This window comes from Brassica napus, chromosome C9, assembly GCF_020379485.1.
Source record: "Brassica napus cultivar Da-Ae chromosome C9, Da-Ae, whole genome shotgun sequence".
In the NCBI taxonomy this organism is placed as follows: domain Eukaryota; kingdom Viridiplantae; phylum Streptophyta; class Magnoliopsida; order Brassicales; family Brassicaceae; genus Brassica; species Brassica napus.
In genome coordinates this window covers 46,064,471-46,090,477 of record NC_063452.1, presented here as the reverse complement: position 1 = coordinate 46,090,477, position 26,007 = coordinate 46,064,471, and the positions used below count along the sequence as shown (strand labels likewise).

Sequence of the window (26,007 nt, the reverse complement as noted above, 5' to 3'; positions counted from 1 at the left end):
ACCGAGGAACTAGTGTTTGGGGTTTCAAAACATCAATTTTTTTGCCGTATTTCATTTCTTATACAATTGTAATGCATACCATTGAGGATTCTTTGTATAGATGAGCATAAACCATGAAATAAAAAATTTCAAAACGAATTGTAAGTATTCCCTTTACCGTTCATTAAAGTGTATAAGTGTTTCTCTTATGTTGTGGGGATTTCGTTCATACAATCGGAAAAGTGTTTATTATAGGGTAAGGAACAAATTTTTGACTTCATAATGAACGTAAGACCCTTAATAAGGGTTATATAGGTGTTATTCAAACCGCAAAACGTTGTTTTCGGTTTAAAAACCCTATTTCCTCGGAATTTCCTCGGAATATTCCGAGGGAATTCCGAGGAAACCCTCTTCTTCCTCGGAATTTCCTCGGAATATTCCGACGAAATTCCGAGGAACTAGTGTTTGGGGTTTCAAAACGTCAATTTTTTTTTATAAACTCATCGATCGATGTATATATATTCAAAAACGCATCGATCGATCACGTAGATGCACCGGGCCGTAAGAATGTGATCGATCGATGAGATTATCCCATCGATCGATTGAGGATATCAAGTGTTCCTCGGAATTTCCTCGGAATATTCCGAGGAAATTCCGAGGAACTAGTGTTTGAGGTTTTTTATAAACGGATCGATCGATGGATTTATGTCCAAAAACGCATCGATCGATCACTAAGATGGACCAAAGCGTAACAATGTGATCGATCGATGGGTATATGTCCAAAAACGCATCGATCGATCACTAGTTCGTCGGAATTTCCTCGGAATTTTGTAAAATCCCTATAATATTTCCTCGGAATTTCCTCGGAATATTCCGACGGATTGATGTTTCCTCGGAATTCCGTCGGTTTTTTCCGAGGAACACATTTTTCCTCGGAATTTCCTCGGAATATTCCGACGGATTGATGTTTCCTCGGAATTCCGTCGGTATATTCCGAGGAAATTCCGAGGAAACCCAAATTTTGGGTTTCCTCGAAATTTCCTCGGAATTTCCTCGGGAAATTCCGAGGATTTCATTTTCCGTCGGAATGTCCGTCAGAATACCGCTGTTTTCTTGTAGTGACGTAACCAACCCTCAACTTTAAAGCAACAGCAAATTCAAACGGTACAGCTTATTTTTCTTTAATTATGAAAGTTTTAAAGGTTCTCTTTACTGCTTGACCGTTAGAAACCTTGAGCTCAAGGTCCTCAACAAATATTTTGCTATCTCAAAACAGTACAACCTATATCCAAATATAGTTAGTTAACGAACAGTATATAGGCTAGCTAGTCATGATATGTTCGTAATCAAATCGGTAATAATGTCAAAAATATATACTATTCAACTATACAAGACACACCTAAATATATTTCTAGTTTTATTGGCTAGAGAGAGTTCCCGATCAATAAAGTGACCATTAAATTTTGTATGTAATCGCATGTGGATTCTAATAAAACAATACTATTGAAAGATAAAAAAACTCGTACCAAGCTGAAGAATAATTTTGATAAACGAGGTAACAAATGAACGTACATCAATCCGACACGTGGCAATACACAAAGTGGACAAATTTCTCAAAAGGGAAACAAACGTCCCTGAAAATTCCCTTATTTTTCTTAGTTTTCGAGATGAAATAATTTTTCAAAAAATTAGAAAGATACGCTAAATGAAACTGCGTATTGAAGCAACTGCTATATCTATCTACCTCTCCATCTTTCTCTCTCTATAAGGGCGCTTGCCTCAGCCGAACACAATCATACCAATCACATTGAATCCAAAAGATGAAATAATTTTTCAAAAAATTAGAAAGATACGCTAAATGAAACTGCGTATTGAAGCAACTGCTATATCTTTTTCATTTTCTGCAATCAAAAAATGGAAAATGTGATCTGGGTTTCTCATAAGAAGGATTGAAATAATCGGAGATTGATTCATCGATCCCCAGAGGATTGTTAAAAAGTTATCATTTTTTTTTATATTTGCGTGTGATGGGTCTGGTTGATTCCTTGTTTGTAAAAGATGCAAGGAAATTTCTCAAAAGGAAAGACAGTGATGCTGCAGAAGCAGGTGAATCACTCATCATCATCCATTTTCTATTTGCTTTCTTTTTATTTTACATTTTTCTGAAATTCAGAGATTAAAAAATGCTGCTTTAATTTATCCTCCTCACATTGCCTGTGTTATTCAAACGTTATCTTAAATGGGTTTGATCAGATTGTTCATTAAATGATCTGAGAATTTAATGTTTATCACCTGTTTGATGAATTGCTTCTCAAGAAAATGAATCACCTTTTTGATCTGTTTATATATTCTCTTTGTAGGACGAGCTCTGGAAGAACTCAGAAGCTCTTTATACAATGAGCTCAAAACATCAGAAGGAGCTAAACGACAACAACAGAGATTCTGCGGCCCTGTTGTTGCCATGTCTTTTAATTTCGTTGTTGCTGTTGGAATCATCCTCGCCAATAAGCTTGTAAAGCTCACTTCTTTGAATCTGAAATTCTTCTTTGTCTCTCTCTCTGTTATTAAACTTGTTTTTGCAGGTGATGGGAAGAGTTGGATTCAATTTTCCAATCTTTCTAACGCTCATTCACTATGCGGTTGCTTGGATTCTTCTAGCTTTCTTCAAATCTCTCTCGTTGCTTCCAATGTCTCCTCCATCAAAGACCACACCTTTCTCCTCTCTTTTCTCTCTTGGAGCTGTCATGGCCTTTGCTTCTGGTCTCGCCAATACCAGCCTCAAACACAACAGGTTCATTGCTCAATCTTGCATCAATATTCAATTATTCATATTTTCAAGACTTGACCTTTTGCCTTTTGATGGATATAAAGAGAATCTGCTCTGTTTTCTCTTCTTACCTCACACTTGAAAGCTTTTGCTTTTGTCCATCCAGTGTTGGATTCTACCAGATGGCTAAGATCGCTGTGACACCAACCATTGTCCTTGCCGAGTTTGTTCTCTTCAAGAAAACCATTTCTTCCACAAAGGTTTTTGCTTGATTTTGTATGACGTTATTATGCTCTCATTACATTTTTAGGGTTTGTTCTCTCTTATAGGTTATGGCATTAGCCGTAGTGTCTCTAGGCGTGGCCATCGCGACAGTAACCGATCTGGAATTCAATTTGTTTGGTGCATTGGTTGCTGTTGCTTGGATTATCCCAAGTGCCATCAATAAGATCCTCTGGTCTAATCTTCAACAACAAGCTAACTGGACTGCATTAGCGTAAGAATCTCTCCCCTTTTGCTTTACTTGAGGTGTAAGCAATACAAGTGTCTTAAAAGATAATACACTCTTTTTTTTTTTTGTTGAATGTACGTAGATTGATGTGGAAGACGACGCCGTTTACAGTCTTCTTCTTATTGGCTCTCATGCCATGGCTTGACCCACCTGGAGTTTTGCTGTTCAAATGGGATTGGGGTAACTCTTCTGCAATCCTCGTCTCGGCCCTTCTTGGCTTTCTTCTCCAGTGGTCTGGTGCACTCGCTCTCGGGTTAGTTGCTTAGCTATAAAGATAAACTTGAGTTTAATTAATAGTTTGCTTGTGCTTCATTTTGCCGTCATCATCATTTATGAACAGAGCAAAAACCTAATGACCCTAAACCGTATGGGATGAGCCTAAAAGTTGTGAACCGGTGCTAAAACATCAATTATGTTCCGGTTTATAAAACTTTGGTTTAGCTAAATTAAGTTTATATGCCTCTACCTCTCTAGTCCTCTTGTAGCTAAGTTGGTTTTATTTGTAACAGGGCAACCTCGGCAACGTCCCATGTAGTATTAGGGCAATTCAAGACATGTGTGATATTGCTTGGAGGTTACGTTATCTTTGGCTCAGACCCCGGTTTCGTAAGCATTTGCGGTGCTGTTGCAGCTCTTGCCGGCATGTCTGTATACACGTGGCTAAATCTTCCGGGGAAATCAGTCGACTACAGCTCGAGCAAGCTGCTTCCGAAGCAAAACACTGCCGTTTCGAAACCTAAAGCCGACAGTGACGACGTGGGAGGAGAGAGCGGAGTAGCCCTACTTTCTGTTGAGCTAGATCTCTCGAAGACGACAACTGCAAATATCGTATAGATTATGTTCCTTTTTTAGAAGTTCAGGGTTTAGCTTGTAAAATTCGATTTGAAGTTCCAGCATATTAATTTTGCTATCTAATTGAAAAACTATGAAGATTTGATGGGGGTATATGTTTACAATAATGAAATAGAGGGTGCTGTTTTGAAAGTTCACTAACTCAACTAATCTATACTAATAAAATGGACATTTTGAGGCTCCGTAGAGCGTCCACATCAGCGAAAAATACAGCTTCCTAAAGATGACACGTGGCATTATTACCAAAAATAAAAAATAAATAACAAGCAAATTTGCAATATAAGAAAAAATATATAATAAATAAATAAACAATATAAGTAATAGAAACATTGCATTAAACAATAATAAGTAAATATACAATCTAAGAAAAAAAAATAATAAGTAAATATACAATATAATAAATAGAAATATTGCAGGGACCTTTTGAGGCTCCATAGAGCGTCCACATCAGCGAAAAAAATTTCTCCCGAAAGATGACACGTGACATTATTATTTCAAAAATAGAAAATAAATAATAACTAAATTTGCAATATAAGGAAAAATAAATAATAAGTAAATAAACAATATAAGAAATAGAAACATTGCATTAAACAATAATAAGTAAATATACAATATAAGGAAAATAAATAATAAGTAAATATATAATTAAGAAATAAAAAAACTAAATTGAACATATATCTGAAAAATGTATAGTATAATAAATAATAACTAAATACACAATATTAAAAATAGAAATATTAAATTAAATATTTATCGTAATATTAGAATAAATAAATATAAAATAAAATAAAAAATAATAAGCAAATATAGTATATAAGAAATAAAATATTACATTAGATATATATCGTAAGGCTCCATAGAGCGTCCACATCATCGAAAAAAATTATCCCGAAAGATGACACGTGGCATTGCTACCAAAAATAAAAAATAAATAATAAGTAAATTTGCCATATAAGAAAAAATATATAATAAGCAAATAAACAATATAAGAAATATAAACATTGCATTAAAAAATAATACGTAAAAATACAATATAAGAAAAAAATAAATAATAAGTAAATATACAATATAATAAATAGAAATATTGCAGGGACCTTTTGAGGCTCCATAGAGCGTCCACATCAGCGAAAAAAATTCTCCCGAAAGATGACACGTGGCATTATTACCAAAAATAGAAAATAAATAATAAGTAAATTTGCAATATAAGGAAAAATATATAATAAGAAAATAAACAATATAAGAAATAGAAACATTGCTTTAAACAATAATAAGTAAATATACAATATAATCCTTACTAATAAAAGAGAACTTTTGAGGCTCCATAGAGCGTCCACATCAGCGAAAAAAATTTCTCCCGAAAGATGACACGTGGCATTATTATTTCAAAAATAGAAAATAAATAATAACTAAATTTGCAATATAAGGAAAAATAAATAATAAGTAACTAAACAATATAAGAAATAGAAACATTGCATCAAACAATAATAAGTAAATATACAATATAAGGAAAATAAATAATAAGTAAATATATAATTAAGAAATAAAAAAACTAAATTGAAGATATATCTGAAAAATGTATAGTATAATAAATAATAACTAAATACACAATATAAGAAATATAAATATTAAATTAAATATTTATCGTAATATTAGAATAAATAAATATAAAATAAAATAAAAAATAATAAGCAAATATAGTATATAAGAAATAAAATATTACATTAGATATATATCGTAAGGCTCCATAGAGCGTCCACATCAGCGAAAAAAATTCTCCCGAAAGATGACACGTGGCATTATTACCAAAAATAGAAAATAAATAATAAGTAAATTTGCAATATAAGAAAAAATATATAATAAGCAAATAAACAATATAAGAAATATAAACATTGCATTAAACAATAATAAGTAAATATACAATATAAGAAAAAAATAAATAATAAGTAAATATACAATATAATAAATAGAAATATTGCAGGGACCTTTTGAGGCTCCATAGAGCGTCCACATCAGCGAAAAAAATTCTCCCGAAAGATGACACGTGGCATTATTACCAAAAATAGAAAATAAATAATAAGTAAATTTGCAATATAAGGAAAAATATATAATAAGAAAATAAACAATATAAGAAATAGAAACATTGCTTTAAACAATAATAAGTAAATATACAATATAATCATTACTAATAAAAGGGACCTTTTGAGGCTCCATAGAGCGTCCACATCAGCGAAAAAAATTTCTCCCGAAAAATGACACGTGGCATTATTATTTCAAAAATAGAAAATAAATAATAACTAAATTTGTAATATAAGGAAAAATAAATAATAAGTAAATAAACAATATAAGAAATAGAAACATTGCATTAAACAATAATAAGTAAATATACAATATAAGGAAAATAAATAATAAGTAAATATATAATTAAGAAATAAAAAAAAACTAAATTGAAGATATATCTGAAAAATGTATAGTATAATAAATAATAACTAAATACACAATATAAGAAATAGAAATATTAAATTAAATATCTATCGTAATATTAGAATAAATAAATATAAAATAAAATAAAAATAATAAGCAAATATAGTATATAAGAAATAAAAATATTACATTAGATATATATCGTAAGGCTCCATAGAGCGTCCACATCAGCGAAAAAAATTCTCCCGAAAGATGACACGTGGCATTATTACCAAAAATAGAAAATAAATAATAGGGATAATTTGCAAAATACCCTATTTAGGATTTAAAATTTGAAAAATACACTGTCTTTATTTTTTTTTGAAAACTACACTTTTTTAATGTGAATTTACTTTTTTACCTCAATTTGACATTTCAATAATTAATATATAAATTTTAAATTAATAAGAAAAGTACGAAAACACAGTTTATATAGATTTTAATTTATTTTGTTAACTTTATATAAACACAAGTCAGGTCTCGTTCTATACAAAATTTTCATTTTTTCTTGAAGCCGAGACTAAGTAAGTTCTTCTAATATGATATTCACATATGTGTTTATTTTGTTTTACTTTGAATATAAAAAAAAAAAAGAACACTTAGTATCATTGGTTTCACATTCTTAGTTTCACAAACAAACACAATGGCATTATCATTTGAAACAAAACAACTGTGTTGTTCTTTCTTCCAAAAATTAAACGAGACTTCCGAAGAAACAAGATTGTCTACCCAAAACATTGTGCAGTTCAAGTGGCTTCTCAATGCAAACAGACGGGATCAGTTCGAAATAATTAACCTTATTGTAAAATAAAAACTAAAACAGTTATCAAAACCTAGAGTAACCAAAACCATATTTTTCAGAAAAAACGTTTAGAACAGAAAAAAGTTTAGAACATAAAAACATCAAATTCCAAATTCGCAACTTACGGGCACGATTGTGTCATGTACGATGACATCTTTAGCAAGCTTGTTTCCGTGCTTTTTTTGAGCTATTGATTGTTCTCCAAAACATTCACAATTTGAGCAAGCTCTCTGAATATGCCACACACAAGTGTGACTTTGAGTAGTACTGATGACAAATAACCCAGGGTTCAAGAAGACGAGATGCGTCTTGCATTCTTTTTTTTTTCAAAATAATAAAAAATACATTTACGATATATTAAGAAGATATGGGAAAGATATTGTGTAGTATATTAAACAAAATATTCTCTAACGATCTTTTTAAATTATTATTTTTAAATGGTTTAATAGGAATTGAGAAATATTAAGACTGAGCAATTTGGTAAATTTATATATAAATAAGTGTATTTTTCAAAAAGCTTAAACAAGGATGTATTTTTCAAATTATATTCATACTGAAGTGCATTTATCCAAATTTTCCCTAAATAATAAGTAAATTTGCAATATAAGGAAAAATATATAATAAGAAAATAAACAATATAATAAATAGAAACATTGCTTTAAACAATAATAAGTAAATATACAATATAATCCTTACTAATAAAAGGGACCTTTTGAGGCTCCATAGAGCGTCCACATACGCGAAAAAAGAATTTCCCGAAAGATGACAGGTGGCATTATTATTTCAAAAATAGAAAATAAATAATAACTAAATTTGCAATATAAGGAAAAATAAATAATAAGTAAATAAACAATATAAGAAATAGAAATATTGCATTAAACAATAATAAGTAAATATACAATATAAGGAAAATAAATAATAAGTAAATATATAATTAAGAAATAAAAAAACTAAATTGAACATATATCTGAAAAATGTATAGTATAATAAATAATAACTAAATACAGAATATAAGAAATAGAAATATTAAATTAAATATTTATCGTAATATTAAAATAAATAAATATAAAATAAAATAAAAAATAATAAGCAAATATAGTATATAAGAAATAAAAATATTACATTAGATATATATCGTAAGGCTCCATAGAGCATCCACATCAGCGAAAAAAAATTCTCCCGAAAAATGACACGTGGCATTATTATTTCAAAAATAGAAAATAAATAATAACTAAATTTGCAATATAAGGAAAAATAAATAATAAGTAAATAAACAATATAAGAAATAAAAACATTGCATTAAACAATAATAAGTAAATATACAATATAAGAAAAATAAATAATAAGTAAATATATAATTAAGAAATAAAAAAACTAAATTGAACATATATCTGAAAAATATATAGTATAATAAATAATAACTAAATACACAATATAAGAAATAGAAATATTAAATTAAATATTTATTGTAATATTAGAATAAATCCTTACTAATAAAAGAGACCTTTCTTACTAATAAAATGGACTTTTTGAGGCTCCATAGAGCGTCCACATCAGCGAAAAAAATTTCTCCCGAAAGATGACACGTGGCATTATTATTTCAAAAATAGAAAATAAATAATTACTAAATTTGCAATATAAGGAAAAATAAATAATAAGTAAATAAACAATATAAGAAATAGAAACATTGCATTAAAAATAATAATAAATATACAATATAAGAAAAATAAATAATAAGTAAATATATAATTAAGAAATAAAAAAAATAAATTGAACATATATCTGAAAAATGTATAGAATACAATGTAAAAAAAAAACTATATAGTTAACATTTGAAAATCAAAATATTACGCGCGGATTAACTCCTAGTCTTCTTATTAAAATAAACTTTCCGACATTTTCTATCATTTAAAAACTGAACGTACCTAATTGAAAATTCCGGTTCGAGGGGACCCAGACCCGGTTTTGTGCGGATGAAGTTGATCTCAGAACGTGGTCTCTCGATTGCTTGCGATTCATAATTTCTCTTCCTGTAATCTCAACCTTACGCCGCGAGTGAGACTGAGTCTCGGATCGAGTTAACTATGGGAAGTAACGGGGAATTGAAGTATGAGATCTCACAGAACGCTTACATCAAACTCGTTCTCCACTCGCTGCGTCACAAGACGGCGGCGGTCAACGGAGTCCTCGTCGGTCGAATCAGCCCTAAGGACGAAGGCCTCGTGGAGATCTCCGATTCAGTGCCGCTCTTTCACTCTAACCTCGCTCTCCTTCCTCCTCTCGAGATCTCCCTCATCATGGTCACTCTCTCTTCTTCTTGTTCTGGTTTGAATCGGCTTTGCAATTGAACTTTTGAAAAAAAATTGAGTTTAGATATTTAATTACTAAATGAAACGGTAGCTGCATTTGTTATTATTAGTTCACTCTTGCTGTTATGTCTGTTACCTGATTGTCAGTCTTGTTTCTATTTTAACATAGAAAGTTTTAGATCTTGGATTGTTTGGGTTTAACGAGAAGCACAACACTGTTTCTGTAGCTGTGTTTAAAAGATGTGTATATGTTTGCTGTTTGGGATGTGTTTTAGATAGAGGAGCATTACGTGGCTCAAGGTTTGAGTATTGTTGGCTACTTTCACGCCAACGAGAGGTTCGATGACGTGGAGCTCTGTGGTGTGGCTAAGAACATTGGTGATCACATCTCTCGCTATTTCCCTCCTGCACCTATTCTCTTGGTGAATTTCTTGTCCTTTACATTCTAAGTGCAGCAATTGATTGAATCACTAACTAAAGTAACCATTTTATTATGCTGTTTTGTAGTTGAACAACAAAAAGCTTGAAGCCTTATCAAAGGGTAAAGATCGAAGCCCTGTGATGCAGGTTGGTCTTTCTAATCAGGACAATGTTTTCGACAGCTTAGTATTATAGCTTGGATATGAGATTTAGAAGTTTGTCAATTAAGTAAGGAATATATATATCAAGGCCACGCTACACTAGTATATCTTCTTGGCATTTGAAAGTATATTGTTATTGCTATGTAAAAAATACACTGTTATGAAAAAACGATAAGACTTACCATTAGCTTAAGAGAGAAATAGAATATTGAAAAACTGAGAAGGTCGATTTTTAAGTATTTGCTAACAACTTATTGGTAGTCCGGCTCTCATCTCATCCTTGCATTGATTTTTAGTTTGACTGCATCCTAAACATATACTGTCAACGTTAAGATATAAAAAATGACGATACTAGCTGACTAACATATCCAGACTATCTACTTGAATTGAGCTAGCAACCTTCTTGACATCAAACTCGTGTTGTCCCTTTTCTTTCGCTACTTTCTGCTTGATGGAATTTACTTTTGCTGCAGTTAATAGGTCACTTTTTCAATTTGTAGTAATACTTTTGTCTATATATTACATGCTAGCTTTGTGTGAAAGATGGATCCAAGAACTGGAGAGTGGTTGGAACAGATGGAGGAAGCAAGCTACTCTTGAAAGAGCCTTCGGCCAATGTAGTTTTGTCAGATTACATTTCATCTGAGAAATGGAAGGACGTCACAGATGTTGATGATCATCTTGATGATATCACCAAGTAAGTTCAATACACACAAACTTAGAAACGAAAAAGCTACAACCTTTCATGTAGATGATGGTAATATCTCACATATATATATTTCACTTTAATGGCAGGGACTGGTTAAACCCTGGACTTTTCAACTGAAGACAACGGGTATGCGATGTTAGCTAATTAGAGTTTTGCTTCCATCTTCAGTTGAGAAACAAAAACAAAAAAGTTCTCAAGAGACCATTGAAATTTTAAATCTTAAACACGAGTTTATCAGTTGAATGATGTCTTTTGGGGCTTCTTCTTGTGATCCAGTTTTTTTCTATTTGGTTCCACTTTTTGTTATATAATTGGAAACTTGGAATGAAAGCCTCTGCTTTGTTAGCTGTTGTACTTTTTTTTGGGGGTCAAATTTAGCTGTTATACTTAGTTAATTGTAAAAGAACATGAAATCAAATCTAGTGCTTTACATTGTCTGAATCGCTTAGCGATATCAACATAGACCATTTCGGCCATGCTTCATCTGCATCAACAGCCTTTAACGACAACACTTTTAGCCGTGGGGCAATGCGCTAGAGTACAATGGTCTGAATTCTCAAGCCCCCACCACACCAATCAGGTAAGCTTATATCACTGTTCTGAAACGCAAAGAAAATCAACACTCCCATAATCGCTGTACATGCATTAAGTGCTGTTGATGGGATGTAGTTGAAAACTCCTGAAGATGTAGTAGTTGAACTTGAACACAACCCCAACGATGGGCCATGACCAGTAGTAATGCACAGACTTGGCAACTCCAAACCCCAACCTCCGAGCAAACATTATTACAATTGGGCCTACTATTATCTGGATCAAGGCCCATTAATATGTTCCTTTAAACGCAAAACAATATATGGGGTGCTAGTTGCTGCAACTCCAAAACTCATCACCTTTCTCTACCTGTGTGTGTGTTAAACCCTCGCCGCGAGGAAAAACCCTAACCCTAATTTTTTTGCGATGGTTCTCACTCGTAGCAAGAAGAGGGTGGCGAAATCTCAAACCCCTCCGTTGAAGAGGAAGGCGGAGAAGCCCCAAGCTCTGGCGTTGAAGAAGGGAGGAGCCAAGTCCCAGAAGACACCTCCGTTGAAGAAGCAGAAGAAGGAAGTCGTGGAGGAAGATCCTAGCGAAAACGACGATGCAGAAGTTTCCGATGATGCCGCCTCTACCGATGTAGAATCAGAAGAGTCTGATGATGGAGAGGAAGAAGGGTTAGGCTCTTCCGGGTTTTTCTCGGATGATGATGGAGAAGAGAACGACGACGACGGTGAGGAGCTCTTGGGTGATGACTTTCTGGAAGGTAGCGGCGATGAAGAGGAGCATTCGGATTCGGGTTCGGGTTCGGATTCTGACTCCGACGAAGGCGATATTGAGAAGGAGTCTAAACTTATTGATGAGGAAGAAGCAAAGGAGGAGGAAGACGCTAAGGCTGAGCTGCTTGATTTCAACAAGGAAGCTGGAGACGATTCGTTTCGGTTACCAACTGAAGAGGTATAATGCTCTGTGTTTGATTACAACACTAGTTGTGGGAATGAGACAATATCTAACAGCAGCTGTCTTTCATTGTCTAGGAACTTGAAGAAGAAGCTCGTGGGCCACCAGATCTACCTCTACTTCAAAGTAGAATCAAAGAGAGTGAGTAACTTTCCAAAGTTTATTTCTTTATTGCTGTTGAATGGTGTTGCAAAGTTTTGAATTCTTCTGGTCATTTTATGTTTTTCAGTTGTTAGAGCTCTGTCAAACTTTAGCGTCTTGAGGCCAAATGGAGCCAGCAGGAAAGATTGTGTTGAACAGCTCAAATCTGATATTGCTTCTTATTATGGCTACAACAGTTTTCTTATTGGAGCTTTGTTTGAGGTTACTCTCTTTCTAGTCTCTCTCATCTCTTTCATTTGATCTTTGTTGCCTAGTACTCTTCACTTATGGGTGTTTTATTGGGATATCTCTTGCTTGCAGCTGTTTCCTCCTGTTGAACTTATGGAATTAATTGAAGCCTTTGAAAAGCAAAGGCCTACATCTATCCGGACTAACACACTCAAGGTGAACTTGGTTTTGTGTTGCTTGGTTATATCTTATGACTTTTGAGCTCTGCTGTTTAATTGAAATGATTGTTTTTGTTTTAGACTCGAAGAAGGGATCTTGCTGATGTGCTTCTGAACAGAGGAGTCAATCTTGACCCACTAAGCAAGTGGTCAAAAGTAATTCGATCTGGACCCATCCATAACCCTGTTTTAGTAATGTTCCATCGTTAATATGTGATAATAATTGCAGGTCGGACTTGTTGTTTATGATTCACAAGTGCCAATCGGTGCAACCCCTGAGTATTTGGCTGGATTCTACATGGTTAGTGATCTTCTGTTCTCTTCTGTTCACCATCAATGGTTAATGTAAATTGTTTGCGTCAGTCTGTACTTGGTGAAATTGTAGCTTCAAGGTGCTAGTTCGTTTTTGCCAGTGATGGCCCTTGCCCCTCAAGAGAATGAGCGTATTGTGGATGTAGCGTAAGTTACTGTCACCTATTAGATTGTGGACGAATCTGAGTTTTGTTCTCGCGCTTATTGTGTGAATGCTTCATTTTTTTTTATGTTGCAGTGCTGCTCCTGGTGGTAAAACTACGTACGTTGCTGCTCTAATGAAAAATACTGGTAAATCATTGATTTCTTGTGCTTCTTACCCCCCATTCCCCAGATTCAGGCTGATTAAACACTGTTTATAATGATTAATTTTGGTTTTAAGTAAAGCTATAATAATGCTGTAACCAGGCTTGATATTTGCGAACGAGATGAAAGTACCTAGGCTCAAGTCGTTGACTGCCAATCTGCACCGCATGGGCGTCACAAATACCATAGTCTGTAACTATGATGGAAGAGAGGTTAGCTTCTTGAGCATTCATTATTTCAATAACTTCATAGAAAGTCGAGATCGTTGAATTTGTGATACTTCTTCATAACATCTACATACTGGCATGACTAGAATTATTACACTTGTTGCTTTCAGCTACCCAAGGTGTTAGGTGAGAAATCGGTTGATAGAGTATTGTTGGATGCACCTTGCAGTGGAACTGGGGTAAGAAACTTCGAGCTTAGTCTCTGTTAAGCTCTAGATCTTTATAACTAAATGTTCTCTTCTCTGCTACGCATACAGGTCATTTCGAAAGATGAATCAGTTAAAGTTTCCAAATCTCTGGAGGAAATTAAGAAATTTGCTCACTTGCAAAAGGTATGACAGTATCTTCTCTTAGCAAACGTCAAATATATCTGAACAAACAAATTTTACATTCTCAAAGAAAAGCTAATATAACCTCTCTTTTTTTACCGGCAGCAACTTTTACTTGCTGCCATTGATATGGTGGATGCCACTTCCAAAACCGGTGGATATATTGTGTACTCAACATGTTCACTTATGGTTGCTGAGGTTAGTGTCCTGATATGTTCCCGCCCATGTTTGTCTCCCTTATGTCTTTATGCATCCTCTTATTTTTATGTTGCATGAAAACAAAATTGCACAGAACGAAGCTGTCATCGATTATGCTCTCAAAAAGAGGAGTGTTCAACTCGTTAAAACTGGACTCGACTTCGGCCAAGACGGGTAATGTACAAAGTTCCATCTATTGAGATATGTAAAGGAACATTACAATGATACCGTCTCAACGTTTCGAAATCTTTGTCCATGTCTTCATCAGATTTGTAAGATTTAGAGAACATCGATTTCATCCATCTTTAAACAAGACCAAACGTTTTTATCCTCATGTACACAACATGGATGGATTCTTTGTTGCAAAGGTACTCACTTTTAACCCTGTAAATGATATCAACCATGTCTTTGTCATTACTCTCAAGTTTAATAGTTAATAAACCGAGATCGATAATCTACATGTTTTCATGTTTTGCGCTTGTGTTTCTTTATACAGCTAAAGAAAATGAGTAACATGAAACAAGCTTCAGAAGATGATGACGAGGCGTTAGGAACTGTAGATGAAGCTGATGTGCCCAGTGATGATGATGAAGCTGAGGCCATGGAAGGGATGGAGAAACAACCTTCTGTTCCCAAGAAGCAGCAACCCAAGAAAACTAAAGAAAGCAAGGAGGGACTTGCAAAATCAAAGGAGAGCAAAAAAGGCAAGAAATCAAAATCTAAAAAAGGTGAGGATCCACCTAAAATAAAGAAGCAAAGGAAGAACAGAACTGAAATGAGGATGGAGATTTCTCAAGCTAGGTAAGAAAGTTTTCTCACCTCTTGTCAAAAACCATTAACTGAAAGAAGAAATCGGTTTGGGCTGTCTTAGATTTCTTGCTTTACAATGTTTTTATTAAACACGTGTGCAGGGAAGAGAAAAGAAGAGCAATGAGAGAGAAGTCGAAGGAGAAGCAATAATTCATCTCGTATACACTCATGGTGAAGTTTAAGGTGCCATATATGGCTTGTTGTTTTCATTTATTATTTCACGAATTATTTTTCTAACGTTAAAAACTAGAAGCCAGAGAGAGCTACACTCTCTTAGACTCCAATGGAAAGATCTTTTATGTCCAAAAGTTTTGTTTAGTGAAGTTGAGTTGGAGTCTTGAGCCAGTCACCAAGTTCCCATCTTTGTAACACGTAGTCGGCGTAACCGGAATACCGAACCAGTTATATTATATTATTAATATTTAAAATGCCGCCCTAAGCTGAAATGAAAAATATCCGATAACTTATCCTGGCATTAATATAAATGAATTAGACTTCATGGCAAATGAAATTTATATTTTTAGTATCTAACGAACTTAAATTGCATCAAGCCGAACCAATTTCAAGTACAAATTGTGTTACTTGGTTTTAGTTTCTGTAAGAACAACTGAAATCAAATTGTACAATCGTATACAACAATATATTGAAAGTTGAAAAAGGCTCTGATTTTTAGTTCATTATCGTTTCGCTTTTGGTTTTACAGGAAGATGATTAAAATTAGGGATTTATATAGTGAGCTGTTGATTGGTTGTAACTTGTAAGTAGTTAGAGACTTAAGAGAGATTCATCACATCTCTTTCCGAAGTGGGACTTGTGTTGGCGAACATGACAACCCATTCTTCATCTATCTCTGTCAGATACTCAGATCTTGTTTTTGGGACCTCTCAGTATTAATATCCCCTTTATTAATCCTTAACTCTCTTTTGTGGTTTTTAATAATAGAAAATTGCTTTACTCAGATTTATTTTCTTATACAAAAATACTTCAAATCATAAAAGATATCTAACCGGTCGATTATATGAATCAATCAATCAAATTCTTTTTGTATTATAATGGCATGAATAATTCAATACAATTTGTTTACTTTCTTGGTGATTTAATTATATTCAAAAGAACATTTTTTGAACAGCATAAACAACATTTTTTGAAGCGAAAAAGATGGGTTATGTTTTTTTTTAAACATAAGATGGGTTATGTTTTAACAAAAGTGGATATCATTAAATCAGGTGGACAATTATTTTGTATTTTTATTTTCTTGACGCCAAACAAAATCATGTGGACTGTGTTCTGACATTTGGGTTGTACTAAAGTATAAAGCAGAGTGGATATAAACTATAATTAAACAGTGATTAACTCGATATAACTTTACAGTATCTTACCACATAAGTAAATTGGGAAAAAATATATACATGTACACGTTATAAAAGCACGCTCATCATAGGGAATTATTTTGGTTGACTTTAGTGAACACAAATTTTACTTGAATTAACAGAGTTAACAGCTTTAGGATAAACTAATTTACGCGAAGTTGTATTTTTTTATATATTGAGATAAAATATAAATTGGGATCGTTTATTAATTTATTTTATAATGATAGAAAACAACAGATACAAACATATTAGCACTTATGCACATAATTCCATGAGAAATTTGGATTAAAAAATATTTTGAACAAAATTAGTAATAAAATAGCTTGTACAATTCCTGTGATGCATCCTTTAGAAATTACTAAAAATGTTAAACCAAAACTCAACTCAAACAGTTGAATCAAACTCTTTACGATCAATACTATTAAAACATAAACAATCTTTATCTACTTATCAATAGTCTATTTTTTAAAGTTGAATAATTATGATATTACAAATTATGAAAAATATTACAGACTATTTTACGATCGACAATTCTACCTGTCTTATTTACGTTTGATTGCATCATCTGAGCTGTCCTATGAGATCCACGCTTGATGTTACTCCTTGTGTCATGCTACAGATCTCTTGTAAGTTTTTTCTACATTAGTTCGCATAATTCTACATTCTCTAGGGATCAAAACTCAAACCTCTTAATATAGAAACATTAATGAACTATTAGTCAAACCACTAGACCAAATATGCATCCATACTTACAAATAGTCTAGGTTGTACCATATTTTTTTGGATTCCTATTATTTCTATTTATACCTAATTTAATTAAGAAAATTGCCACAAATACCACATTCATAGTACTACTTTTCAAGTTTACACTAACTACTTTTTAAGTTTACACTAACTACTTTTATCCTCATTTTTAATGAAGAATAAAAGACATTTATATCTCAAGGCTTAACTAATCTAGACTTGGAGTTTAGATTTGAGGGCTATGGTAAGGTTTTTGGAATGTGAAATTTAAGATTCTAATAAATATATAGTTAAAATATATAATTTTTTTTTGAAAAATAGTTTCAAACATAATTTTCGATTTTCAAAAAGAAATTTTGAAAAAGAAAAAGAAAAATTTGAAACAAAATTCAAAAAAATAAATTTATAAAGAAGTTCGAATCTACAAAAGTATAATTCGAAAACATAAAAAAAAAATTTATTTTCTTATTTAAATAATTATTTATTATATATAGAGAACAAGAGTATAAGAGTTTTTTGCCACTTAATAAAAATGTATTTTTGAAAATGTTCCTTTAGTGGTGATAAAAATGAACCATGAAATTGGTAAACATGAAATTCAACCTTATTATTAATTATATTCCCTATACTAAAATTAAAGAAATAAATAACTAATCTAATGTTTTTTTTTAAATAATGAATGCAATTTATAATAACACTTAAGGAACTTATCGATTACATTATATTTATTAATACAAAAACAATTAAATATGCCTACTATTTTACGTATATATACAATTGTATTTTAATCCAAATGCAAGAAACAAATTCTTCAAAATTCTCACCAAATAATAATAGCATAATTCTCATAGAGTATTAAAATTAGGTATATATATGTATATATATTTTGTCAAAATTAATATTAATAGTTAGCTACTATTCATATTTAATGATATGATAGAACATGTCATTATTAATATTTTTATGAGTATAATTTTACGGTTTATACTAATATATTATCAAATATAAAATTAATTGAACAACACATAAAACACACTTTAAATTAGACTTCGACATTCAAGTACCCGTTGGGATACGGGTTGGGTATTTTGAAATTTAGTTTTAATTTATATCAAGTCTCTCATTCTGGTAATTTTGTAAGTACGGATCGAGTTGGGATATAATACATCAATTTTTGTTCTAATTTGTATCACATCGTAAAACCCATAAAATAACAAGTTATTGTCCGAATTTGGGTAATATTGGTTTGGTTTGGATATATCTCAAGTTTAATCCAAACTTTAGAAACCAAGCATAAGAAATAAATACTTATTTATATAAAATTAGATTTTTAAGTTACTCATTTAAAATTTAAATACTTGTTTTATATATCATTTCAAAATAAGCATAGAACTGAATATTTGAAGTACATATTTATGTTTCAAATATTTATATTTGTGATGAATTTTGACATTCATATCAGTTTTTTGGATATTTTCGGGTTTTCCGATTATCCATTTAGGTTTGGCTAATAACACTTTGGGTCGGGATATGTTTTGTACCACCGTGTAATATTTCTTACATTTCAGATCGGTATGGATTGGATTTATTTTTGTTTGGGTTAGGTTGGGACTTCGGGTTACAGATTTTATGTCCATGCCTACTTTAAATAAAGAGAAAGTACAATTATATAAAATTTTCACCAAAAATTTCAAAGCACAGATTAAAATCTAGTATAAATATTAAAAATGAATTACTGAGATAACTAAATTGAACAAATTATACCTACTTGTGTTTCTTTATGCTGAGCAATCTTCTGTTTTGTCAACATCCTGTTGAACTATATCCACAAAAAACATTGTTTCTGCTCGATTCATTAGGAAAGTATTCAAGAAACCGTGGGGCATGCAATCTTAGATTAATATCGAAATAAATCAGAAATTGCTTCAACCCTTTTGGGCATCGTTAGAAGTTAGAACTCCTAAGCTTTATAAAATCATGATGGTGAAATTTATAATTATATATTTGCTCTACACATTTTTTATACATAAAATCATTCTGGCATGTATTATTAGTGAGATTTCACTAAGATTATATAGCCATTTTTTTTTGGAGTGTATAACTATTTGTGGAAACTATAATAAATACAAATTCATAATATCTCTTTGTACATTAATTGGAAGGATATATGAAATGCTAAGTAAGGCAAATGTATCAAAAATTCAGATTATAAAATACAAATCTTAATTTAAATTGGCAAGCGATAGAGCTACTACACTTTCCAAACACATAAGCGATTTTTTCCTTCTGAATTCATTATCATCATACTTACAAAATAACATTCGAAAAATATCAAAATTTATATCACGTAAACAAAAACTTTAATTACAAATTATCCATTTCTATGTTTCTTCTTGTAACAAATTTGTAAAAATAGATAATAATCTTATTTTTTTTTATCAAAGAATAGATGATAATCTTTATGAAATTTAATTTTTGTCTAAAAAGGCTCAAACGAACTATTACAGCTCACGAGGGGATCATTGATGTAAACATTTGTCTTCCATTTTGGAGAAAACCTTGAAATAATTGAATCCCTCAAAAAATATTAAAATAAAAAAGTATTCTAACTTTTTCTTTGACCAAACTCTCTCTCTCTCTCTCTTTCACAGAACTCTCTTCTATCTATCCCTATTTCCATGGAAGCAAGGAGATGCGTTCGTTTCTCTCTATCTTTACATCAACACTGACTGCTCTCCTGCTTACTCATTCTGGAGAAAACGGCTTCTCTGTCGCTCAAAAATCCGAACTTTTCAGGTAACAATTTAATGGCTTTTTCCTCTCTCTCTCTCTCTAAAGCTCTATTCTTTTTTTTTCTGGTTAGATTATCTGATTCTTGGTAGATCCAAAAGGTTTTTATTTGGCTGTTCTTACTTTAACGAGATCTGTGTAACCAACCCTTGAGAGAGAAAAAGAAAAGAAAAGAAAAAAATCACCTTTTTGCATTGAAAAAGTCTCGATTTTTAATCTGATTTTGGTTTAGTTAAAGTTAAACCTGAACCAAGAGAGGTTGAATTCAATTGACTCTCAATTTGGATATGCATTCAAGATCCATAACATCTCAAATTCCTTCTCTTTATAGATCTTACTTGTGCATATTTAGTAAGATCCATGATTACTAATCTCATGATTTTTGAGTAACAAGCTTGCTTTTTTTAACTGATGCTACAGGCTAGCTTTGATGGAAGTCTGTGGCAATATTGATTACTAGAGTCAACAAACGTTACTCAAATCAATAATTGGTTTCTAAAAATTCACAAATCAAGCTTTGGCTCTGTTTAGTTTTTCCTCCATGGCCTCCAAAACTCCAGAAGCATCACTTACCAGTTCCAGTCAAAGTATGTCAGTTAGTACTTTAGCAGATCAAGTCTCTTCCACCTTGTCTTTCGCCGATCCAAGCACTGACACCAAAACCGGCAACAACAACAAAACCAGCGAGCAAGGGGAGAGCGGGAAGAGCAGCACGTGTAGACCGAGCACAAGCAGTGACATAAGCGACGAGAGCACTTGTAGCAGCTTCAGCAGCAGCATCAACAAACCACACAAGGCCAACGATGTGAGATGGGAAGCCATTCAAGCTGTCAGAACCAAACACGGCGGTTTGGGATTGAACCATTTTAGGCTCTTGAAGAGGTTAGGATGTGGTGATATCGGAACTGTCCATCTCGCTGAGTTGAACGGGACGAGGTGTTACTTTGCCATGAAGGTTATGGACAAAACAGCTTTGGCTAGCAGGAAAAAGCTTGTTAGAGCTCAGACCGAGAGAGAGATACTGCAGTGTCTTGATCACCCGTTTCTTCCCACACTCTACAGTCATTTTGAAACTGAGAAGTTCTCTTGTTTGGTTATGGAGTTTTGCCCTGGAGGTGACTTGCATACGCTGAGACAGAGACAGCCTGGGAAACGCTTCACCGAGCAAGCTGCAAAGTAAGAATCAAACTTTCTTTACGTCTAAGAAACCGCTCTTGTGTGTGTGTTGACTTTGTTTCAATGATGTCAGGTTCTATGTAGCGGAGGTGCTTCTTGCAATGGAGTATCTACACATGCTGGGGATCATTTACCGTGATCTAAAGCCTGAGAATGTTCTTGTGAGAGATGATGGACACGTGATGCTTTCGGATTTTGATCTCTCCCTGAGATGTACCGTGAGCCTCTCGATAGTCAGATCAACCAATCTTGGATCCGAAGGCTTGTCAAAGAACTCAGTTTCTTGCTCGCAGCAACCTGCTTGCATCCAGCAGCCATCTTGCATCTCAATGGCTCCTACATCTTGCTTTGGTCCTCGGTTCTTCTCATCCAAGTCCAAGAAAGACAAGAAAGCGAAAATAGATAACGGAAACCACCAAGTTACTCCCTTACCAGAGCTCGTTGCAGAGCCAACAAGCGCTCGTTCGATGTCGTTTGTGGGGACACACGAGTACTTAGCTCCAGAGATCATCAAAGGTGAAGGACATGGAAGCGCGGTTGATTGGTGGACTTTTGGGATCTTTCTTTATGAGTTGTTGTTTGGTAAAACACCGTTTAAAGGCTCAGGGAATAGAGCGACGCTCTTCAATGTGGTTGGTCAGCCTTTGAGGTTCCCTGAGTCTCCGGTTGTTAGCTTTGCAGCTAGAGATTTGATAAGGAGTTTGCTTGTGAAGGAGCCACAGCATAGGTTAGCTTACAAGCGTGGAGCGACGGAGATGAAGCAACATCCTTTCTTTGAAGGAGTGAATTGGGCTCTGGTTCGGTGTGCCACTCCACCTGAGGTTCCCAAACCGGTTGATCTTGAACCGGTGAAACAACATACTCCTGCTACACCGGCTTCTGCTGCATCTACAAGCGTGAGATCTGACCAGAGCAATTATCTTGAGTTTGATTTCTTCTGATCCGTGTCCCCAATTTGATGATTCTCCTATTGTTTCTTGTTTAGTTTATTTGAAACATGTGTTCTTTCTCTTGTTTTTTTTCTTTTCTGAACAAGCTTCTGAGATTTGTATCATTCTTCAAACATCTTAGACAGTATCTGTACCATCTTCGTAAACTAAATGTTAAGAGACCCAAACCATTAAGAATCCAAACCAGAGATGTCTAATATATTATCAACAGACAGTTGTTACATAAAACCAGAGACCATCCTCTATACAGACGAAGAGGATCATTCTAATGGGCTGAGATAATAATAAATTAATAATAATAATAATAATAATAATAATACCGTTCCAGAGATATATAACAAACGGTTTCATTTCAATTGCTTGTAGCAGTTATAGGCGATAGCCACAGATGCAGCAGCACAAACAACAGATAAAGCGGCATACGTATCTTCTTTCTCCCAATTCTCCAACCACATTGACATCGCAGCACAAACCTTGAATCCACAGGAAGATCCCTTCTTGCTGCTACTTACCCGAGAAGATGCACTTTTAACAGAGATTTCTTTTTCCGAGGTAATATTCTCAGTGTGATTCTCCTCCTCTAAACACCAAGATGAATTCCCATTCTGTTGGACAACGAGGGACACCTCCCCGTTGTTGATCTTTTCAGCATTTCGTTCTTGGAACCTCTGTTCTTGAGTTTTCTTCTGATCTTCTTCTAACAGACCCATTTCACCCCTATAAAACAATAAGTTAAAGTGTTCAAACACCAAAAAAATGTACAGAGACTAAGTCAATAAAGAGAGCCTTTGATCGTATGTTACCTCCAAAGGCGGTCTAGGATTTGGCCTCTGTAAATATGTTGCTCCAGCAGTTGAGGTACATCTTCTAGAGTCACTAACCCATACCTAACAGAACAAGAATCACTTAAAACTCATAGAAACAGTAACACAACTCAATCTTTTTTTTTTTTTTTACAAATATGGTATTCTTTACTTACCAGTTTCCTGTGACTCTCTGGTTAATGTTTGATCCATAGATGATGACATCTCCAGTGTATTTGTGACCACCAATGTGGGAACAAGGGCTGACAGAAACTTGACCTTCAAGACCACACATTTCAATATCTTCTCTGAATCTACTAACCAGAGAGGGTCCACAAACCCCGCAACGCCGGTCTCTGGATCCATGACAACATACAAAGACATATGAACCACTTAGAGGTTCAGGATTTCCAGGCAGCCACACAACATCCTTCACAAGCACCTCTTCCACAAATGTGTCCACATCAAAATGAGTCAACCTTCTGCAACATTCAACATTGAAAATATCAAAATGAGTTTGCCTTTTATTTAATCAAGAACCATTGCACATAAAAAAATCATACAAGTTACCTGTATCTGATCATATCCGGAAAGATCAACACATCTCCATTAGATGTCTCAGTCCCATCATGGCCCTCACATATTGTGAGTAGAGTCTGCAATTTAACGGAAGAAACAACAAAAGATAACTCATAACTGATGCAAGATCATAAGAAAGTCACGTTGTAAACTTTAGCAACAAAATAAACGGAGAATCCCAAATGGACTTGGGAGCAACAACTTCACAACTCACTGAACTCATGACTAGAATCACAAACCAAAGTAGTTATGGGATTAACATTCAAAAGGAGCCCTAAATCCACATTAACGTTCAAAGGGGCTAAGAAAGTTCACCTCTTTCTTCATATCACTCTTCCTCGCAGACACGACGGAAGAGAGAAGCCTCGGCAACCGATCGAACTCGGAGGCCTCGATCCTGGCCGGCCAAAAGGAGGGCTTTTTGTAGCACAAGAAGACATGTCTCTCGTAGAACTCTACGGTCCCGGCGAGTTTCTCAGCTCCGAAATCGCCTTCTTCGCTGATGCTCTCACTTTCGAAGCTTCCAGAGCGAGAGGTCGATTCGCCGAGAAAGCCGTCGAGAGGGTTGGATACGCTGATGGGAGAGGAGGAGGAGGGTGGTGGGTTTCTGTTGAACGCTAAAGGGTCGTCCATGTATCTTCTTCCGCTTCCCATTTTGAAATTAAAGTTCGTTTTTTTTTTTTTTTTTTGGAGAGATCGGAACTGAAAGTTTGGAGAAGAAAGTTATTATTAGATAAATAAAAAAATTAGTTTGATTTAAATAAGTGTATTAACTATCGCTGACACCATGTTTCTACACTTTCATTTGTTTTTTTCCATTGCAATTTAATTAGATAGACCAAATCTGATTTGAAAAAAAAAATCTCAAACCTCCGCAGTTTCGGATTTTTGGTCGGGTCGTGGTTTGTTCGGTGTGAGGTTTTGAACTTTTTATCGATGGTTTCTGATCTCGGGTGTTTTCAGAAAGTGTTAGAGCATGATTATTGATTATCGGGTGAAACCCGTTTTGGGTTTTAAATTTTTTTTTTTTTTTATCTGATTAAAAAAAAAATTAAAAATAAAACTAACCGCGGTCTGTCACGTGTCGTAGGACCCGCAAAATTAGTATAACAAATGGACCGAAACCGTTCCTTATCTCGCGACCTATGAAACCCGTTTTTAACAAAATCGCGGGATTCACTCCTTAAAAAATATATTTATGCTAATTTATTTAATTAGATATAAATATTAGTTTTTTTTTTAATCTTTTTCGGTTTTCTTTAACTAAATATCAATTGTTGTTATGTGAACTTTTTTTCTTATGTTTATACATGATTCTTCTTCTTTTTGGAAGTTGAATCCAACTTTAACATAGTTTCTTTTAATATAGAACATTGGTGATTTTGTCTTATTTAAACATTTTGGTTCGAGTTTGTTTACTTGTTTTATAAATAACAGGTACATGCTAGATCTTTCAAAAAATTACAAAGTTTAATTTTTGGTAGTTCAAATGCAAGCGCATATCTCATGTTGTAAAGAATACAAAAGAAAGAGTCTTTAAATTAGTGATATCACTGATATATATTCTCAGCAACATAGAAATATGCAGATAATTAGGATTAATTTGATGATAAACATCACCGTTGATTTCCAAAACAGATCTACGACAGTGATGACATACAAAGTTACTCTTGCATCTCTAAAGCAGCCACATGGTGATTATCTAAAGTTTGTTAAACTTTGACATTTTAAAATGATTAAATGCATTTAACTTCCTATAAGTTACACAAATTTAACTAATAGTAGTATTTAAAATAAATAAAATTATTTATAAAATCAATGCAGTTTATAATTAATATTAAATTAAAAATAAATATAATTTAAATTAAAATCCAAAATGATAAGAAAAAAATGTTAAAATGACAGTTTTTAAGAAACAGAGAAAATAATAAGTTTCAAATCAGTTTTAAACTTTTAAGAAAGTAATTGAAAAAATTGTTAAAATGATATGTAAATATATTTGTTCAAAAAAGGATATGTAAATATGTTTAGAATGATTGTTTTGGGATAAATTTTGGGTTCCTCATCATCATCAGAACAGTAACTAAAAGACAGTCTTCACGCTCAAGAAAGCATCCGTCGCTTTGGACAGGCACCGATGCTGACCCATCTTGCTCGATAAATAAAATTATGAGATCGACCCCAACCTCGTCAGTATTGTTAAATGTTTTTTCTTTCACCTTTATCTCAAAGTTGTAGAAGAAACTAAAAAAAAAAAAACATTTACAAATCACAAAAAGAGAGAAAAAAAACCTATATAGCTTTGATCCAATTTACAGCAACACACAAGTTTCTCTCACATTACAGACCAAAAAGCTGCAACTGCCTCTCTGATCTCAAACCACAACAGCCGTTTATTGCTCAA

The 26,007-nt window shown here is 33.3% G+C and overlaps 5 protein-coding genes and 1 pseudogene across 5 annotated transcripts; 5 read left to right on the top strand and 1 right to left on the bottom strand.

The window, feature by feature from the left end:
* Positions 1–1,704: 1,704 nt before the first annotated feature.
* On the top strand, positions 1,705–4,189 carry BNAC09G32490D (nucleotide-sugar uncharacterized transporter 2). The gene is made up of 7 exons (XM_013889626.3): positions 1,705–2,085; positions 2,340–2,491; positions 2,562–2,770; positions 2,913–3,006; positions 3,076–3,242; positions 3,340–3,510; positions 3,767–4,189. Exons 1-7 carry the CDS (start codon positions 2,007–2,009, stop codon positions 4,089–4,091), a joined length of 1,197 nt encoding a protein of 398 aa, XP_013745080.1. The 5' UTR covers positions 1,705–2,006; the 3' UTR covers positions 4,092–4,189.
* A 5,123-nt stretch (positions 4,190–9,312) lies between these two features.
* On the top strand, positions 9,313–11,315 carry LOC106447650 (ER membrane protein complex subunit 8/9 homolog). The gene is made up of 5 exons (XM_013889625.3): positions 9,313–9,671; positions 9,956–10,102; positions 10,188–10,247; positions 10,792–10,958; positions 11,057–11,315. The coding sequence occupies exons 1-5, from the start codon at positions 9,456–9,458 to the stop codon at positions 11,085–11,087; spliced, it is 621 nt and encodes a 206-aa protein (XP_013745079.1). The 5' UTR covers positions 9,313–9,455; the 3' UTR covers positions 11,088–11,315.
* Positions 11,316–11,842: 527 nt separating this feature from the next.
* LOC106447649 (25S rRNA (cytosine-C(5))-methyltransferase NOP2A) lies at positions 11,843–15,514 on the top strand. The gene is made up of 16 exons (XM_013889624.3): positions 11,843–12,458; positions 12,539–12,602; positions 12,691–12,824; positions 12,924–13,007; positions 13,091–13,165; positions 13,239–13,310; positions 13,395–13,468; positions 13,560–13,612; positions 13,730–13,839; positions 13,965–14,033; positions 14,112–14,186; positions 14,289–14,381; positions 14,476–14,555; positions 14,650–14,749; positions 14,878–15,182; positions 15,293–15,514. Exons 1-16 carry the CDS (start codon positions 11,928–11,930, stop codon positions 15,339–15,341), a joined length of 1,968 nt encoding a protein of 655 aa, XP_013745078.1. The 5' UTR covers positions 11,843–11,927; the 3' UTR covers positions 15,342–15,514.
* A 4,340-nt stretch (positions 15,515–19,854) lies between these two features.
* Positions 19,855–22,348, top strand: LOC125592941 (serine/threonine-protein kinase D6PK-like). Its single transcript, XM_048768658.1, has 3 exons — positions 19,855–20,101; positions 20,516–21,271; positions 21,345–22,348. The coding sequence occupies exons 2-3, from the start codon at positions 20,637–20,639 to the stop codon at positions 22,210–22,212; spliced, it is 1,503 nt and encodes a 500-aa protein (XP_048624615.1). The 5' UTR covers positions 19,855–20,101; positions 20,516–20,636; the 3' UTR covers positions 22,213–22,348.
* Positions 22,349–22,396: 48 nt separating this feature from the next.
* On the bottom strand, positions 22,397–24,317 carry LOC106447648 (altered inheritance of mitochondria protein 32). Its single transcript, XM_013889623.2, has 5 exons — positions 23,919–24,317; positions 23,595–23,680; positions 23,201–23,506; positions 23,025–23,108; positions 22,397–22,938 (listed from the first exon to the last, which is right to left on the bottom strand). The coding sequence occupies exons 1-5, from the start codon at positions 24,255–24,257 to the stop codon at positions 22,569–22,571; spliced, it is 1,185 nt and encodes a 394-aa protein (XP_013745077.1). The 5' UTR covers positions 24,258–24,317; the 3' UTR covers positions 22,397–22,568.
* A 937-nt stretch (positions 24,318–25,254) lies between these two features.
* The window catches only part of LOC125592684, a 2,259-nt pseudogene continuing 1,506 nt past the window's right edge, over positions 25,255–26,007 (top strand).

Coding starts and splice junctions, on each gene's coding strand:
- BNAC09G32490D (XM_013889626.3), top strand. CDS start 2,007: ATGGGTCTGGTTGATTCCTTGTTTGTAAAAGATGCAAGGAAATTTCTC. Junction 2,492..2,561: donor TCATCCTCGCCAATAAGCTT/GTAAAGCTCACT, acceptor TTGTTTTTGCAG/GTGATGGGAAGAGTTGGATT. Junction 2,771..2,912: donor ACCAGCCTCAAACACAACAG/GTTCATTGCTCA, acceptor TTGTCCATCCAG/TGTTGGATTCTACCAGATGG.
- LOC106447648 (XM_013889623.2), bottom strand. CDS start 24,257: ATGGGAAGCGGAAGAAGATACATGGACGACCCTTTAGCGTTCAACAGA. Junction 23,109..23,200: donor CAGAGAGTCACAGGAAACTG/GTAAGTAAAGAA, acceptor TTGTTCTGTTAG/GTATGGGTTAGTGACTCTAG. Junction 22,939..23,024: donor ATCCTAGACCGCCTTTGGAG/GTAACATACGAT, acceptor ATTGTTTTATAG/GGGTGAAATGGGTCTGTTAG.
- LOC106447649 (XM_013889624.3), top strand. CDS start 11,928: ATGGTTCTCACTCGTAGCAAGAAGAGGGTGGCGAAATCTCAAACCCCT. Junction 13,469..13,559: donor GAGCGTATTGTGGATGTAGC/GTAAGTTACTGT, acceptor TTTATGTTGCAG/TGCTGCTCCTGGTGGTAAAA. Junction 15,183..15,292: donor ATGGAGATTTCTCAAGCTAG/GTAAGAAAGTTT, acceptor ACACGTGTGCAG/GGAAGAGAAAAGAAGAGCAA.
- LOC125592941 (XM_048768658.1), top strand. CDS start 20,637: ATGGCCTCCAAAACTCCAGAAGCATCACTTACCAGTTCCAGTCAAAGT. Junction 21,272..21,344: donor TTCACCGAGCAAGCTGCAAA/GTAAGAATCAAA, acceptor CAATGATGTCAG/GTTCTATGTAGCGGAGGTGC.
- LOC106447650 (XM_013889625.3), top strand. CDS start 9,456: ATGGGAAGTAACGGGGAATTGAAGTATGAGATCTCACAGAACGCTTAC. Junction 10,103..10,187: donor CTCCTGCACCTATTCTCTTG/GTGAATTTCTTG, acceptor GCTGTTTTGTAG/TTGAACAACAAAAAGCTTGA. Junction 10,248..10,791: donor ATCGAAGCCCTGTGATGCAG/GTTGGTCTTTCT, acceptor ATTACATGCTAG/CTTTGTGTGAAAGATGGATC.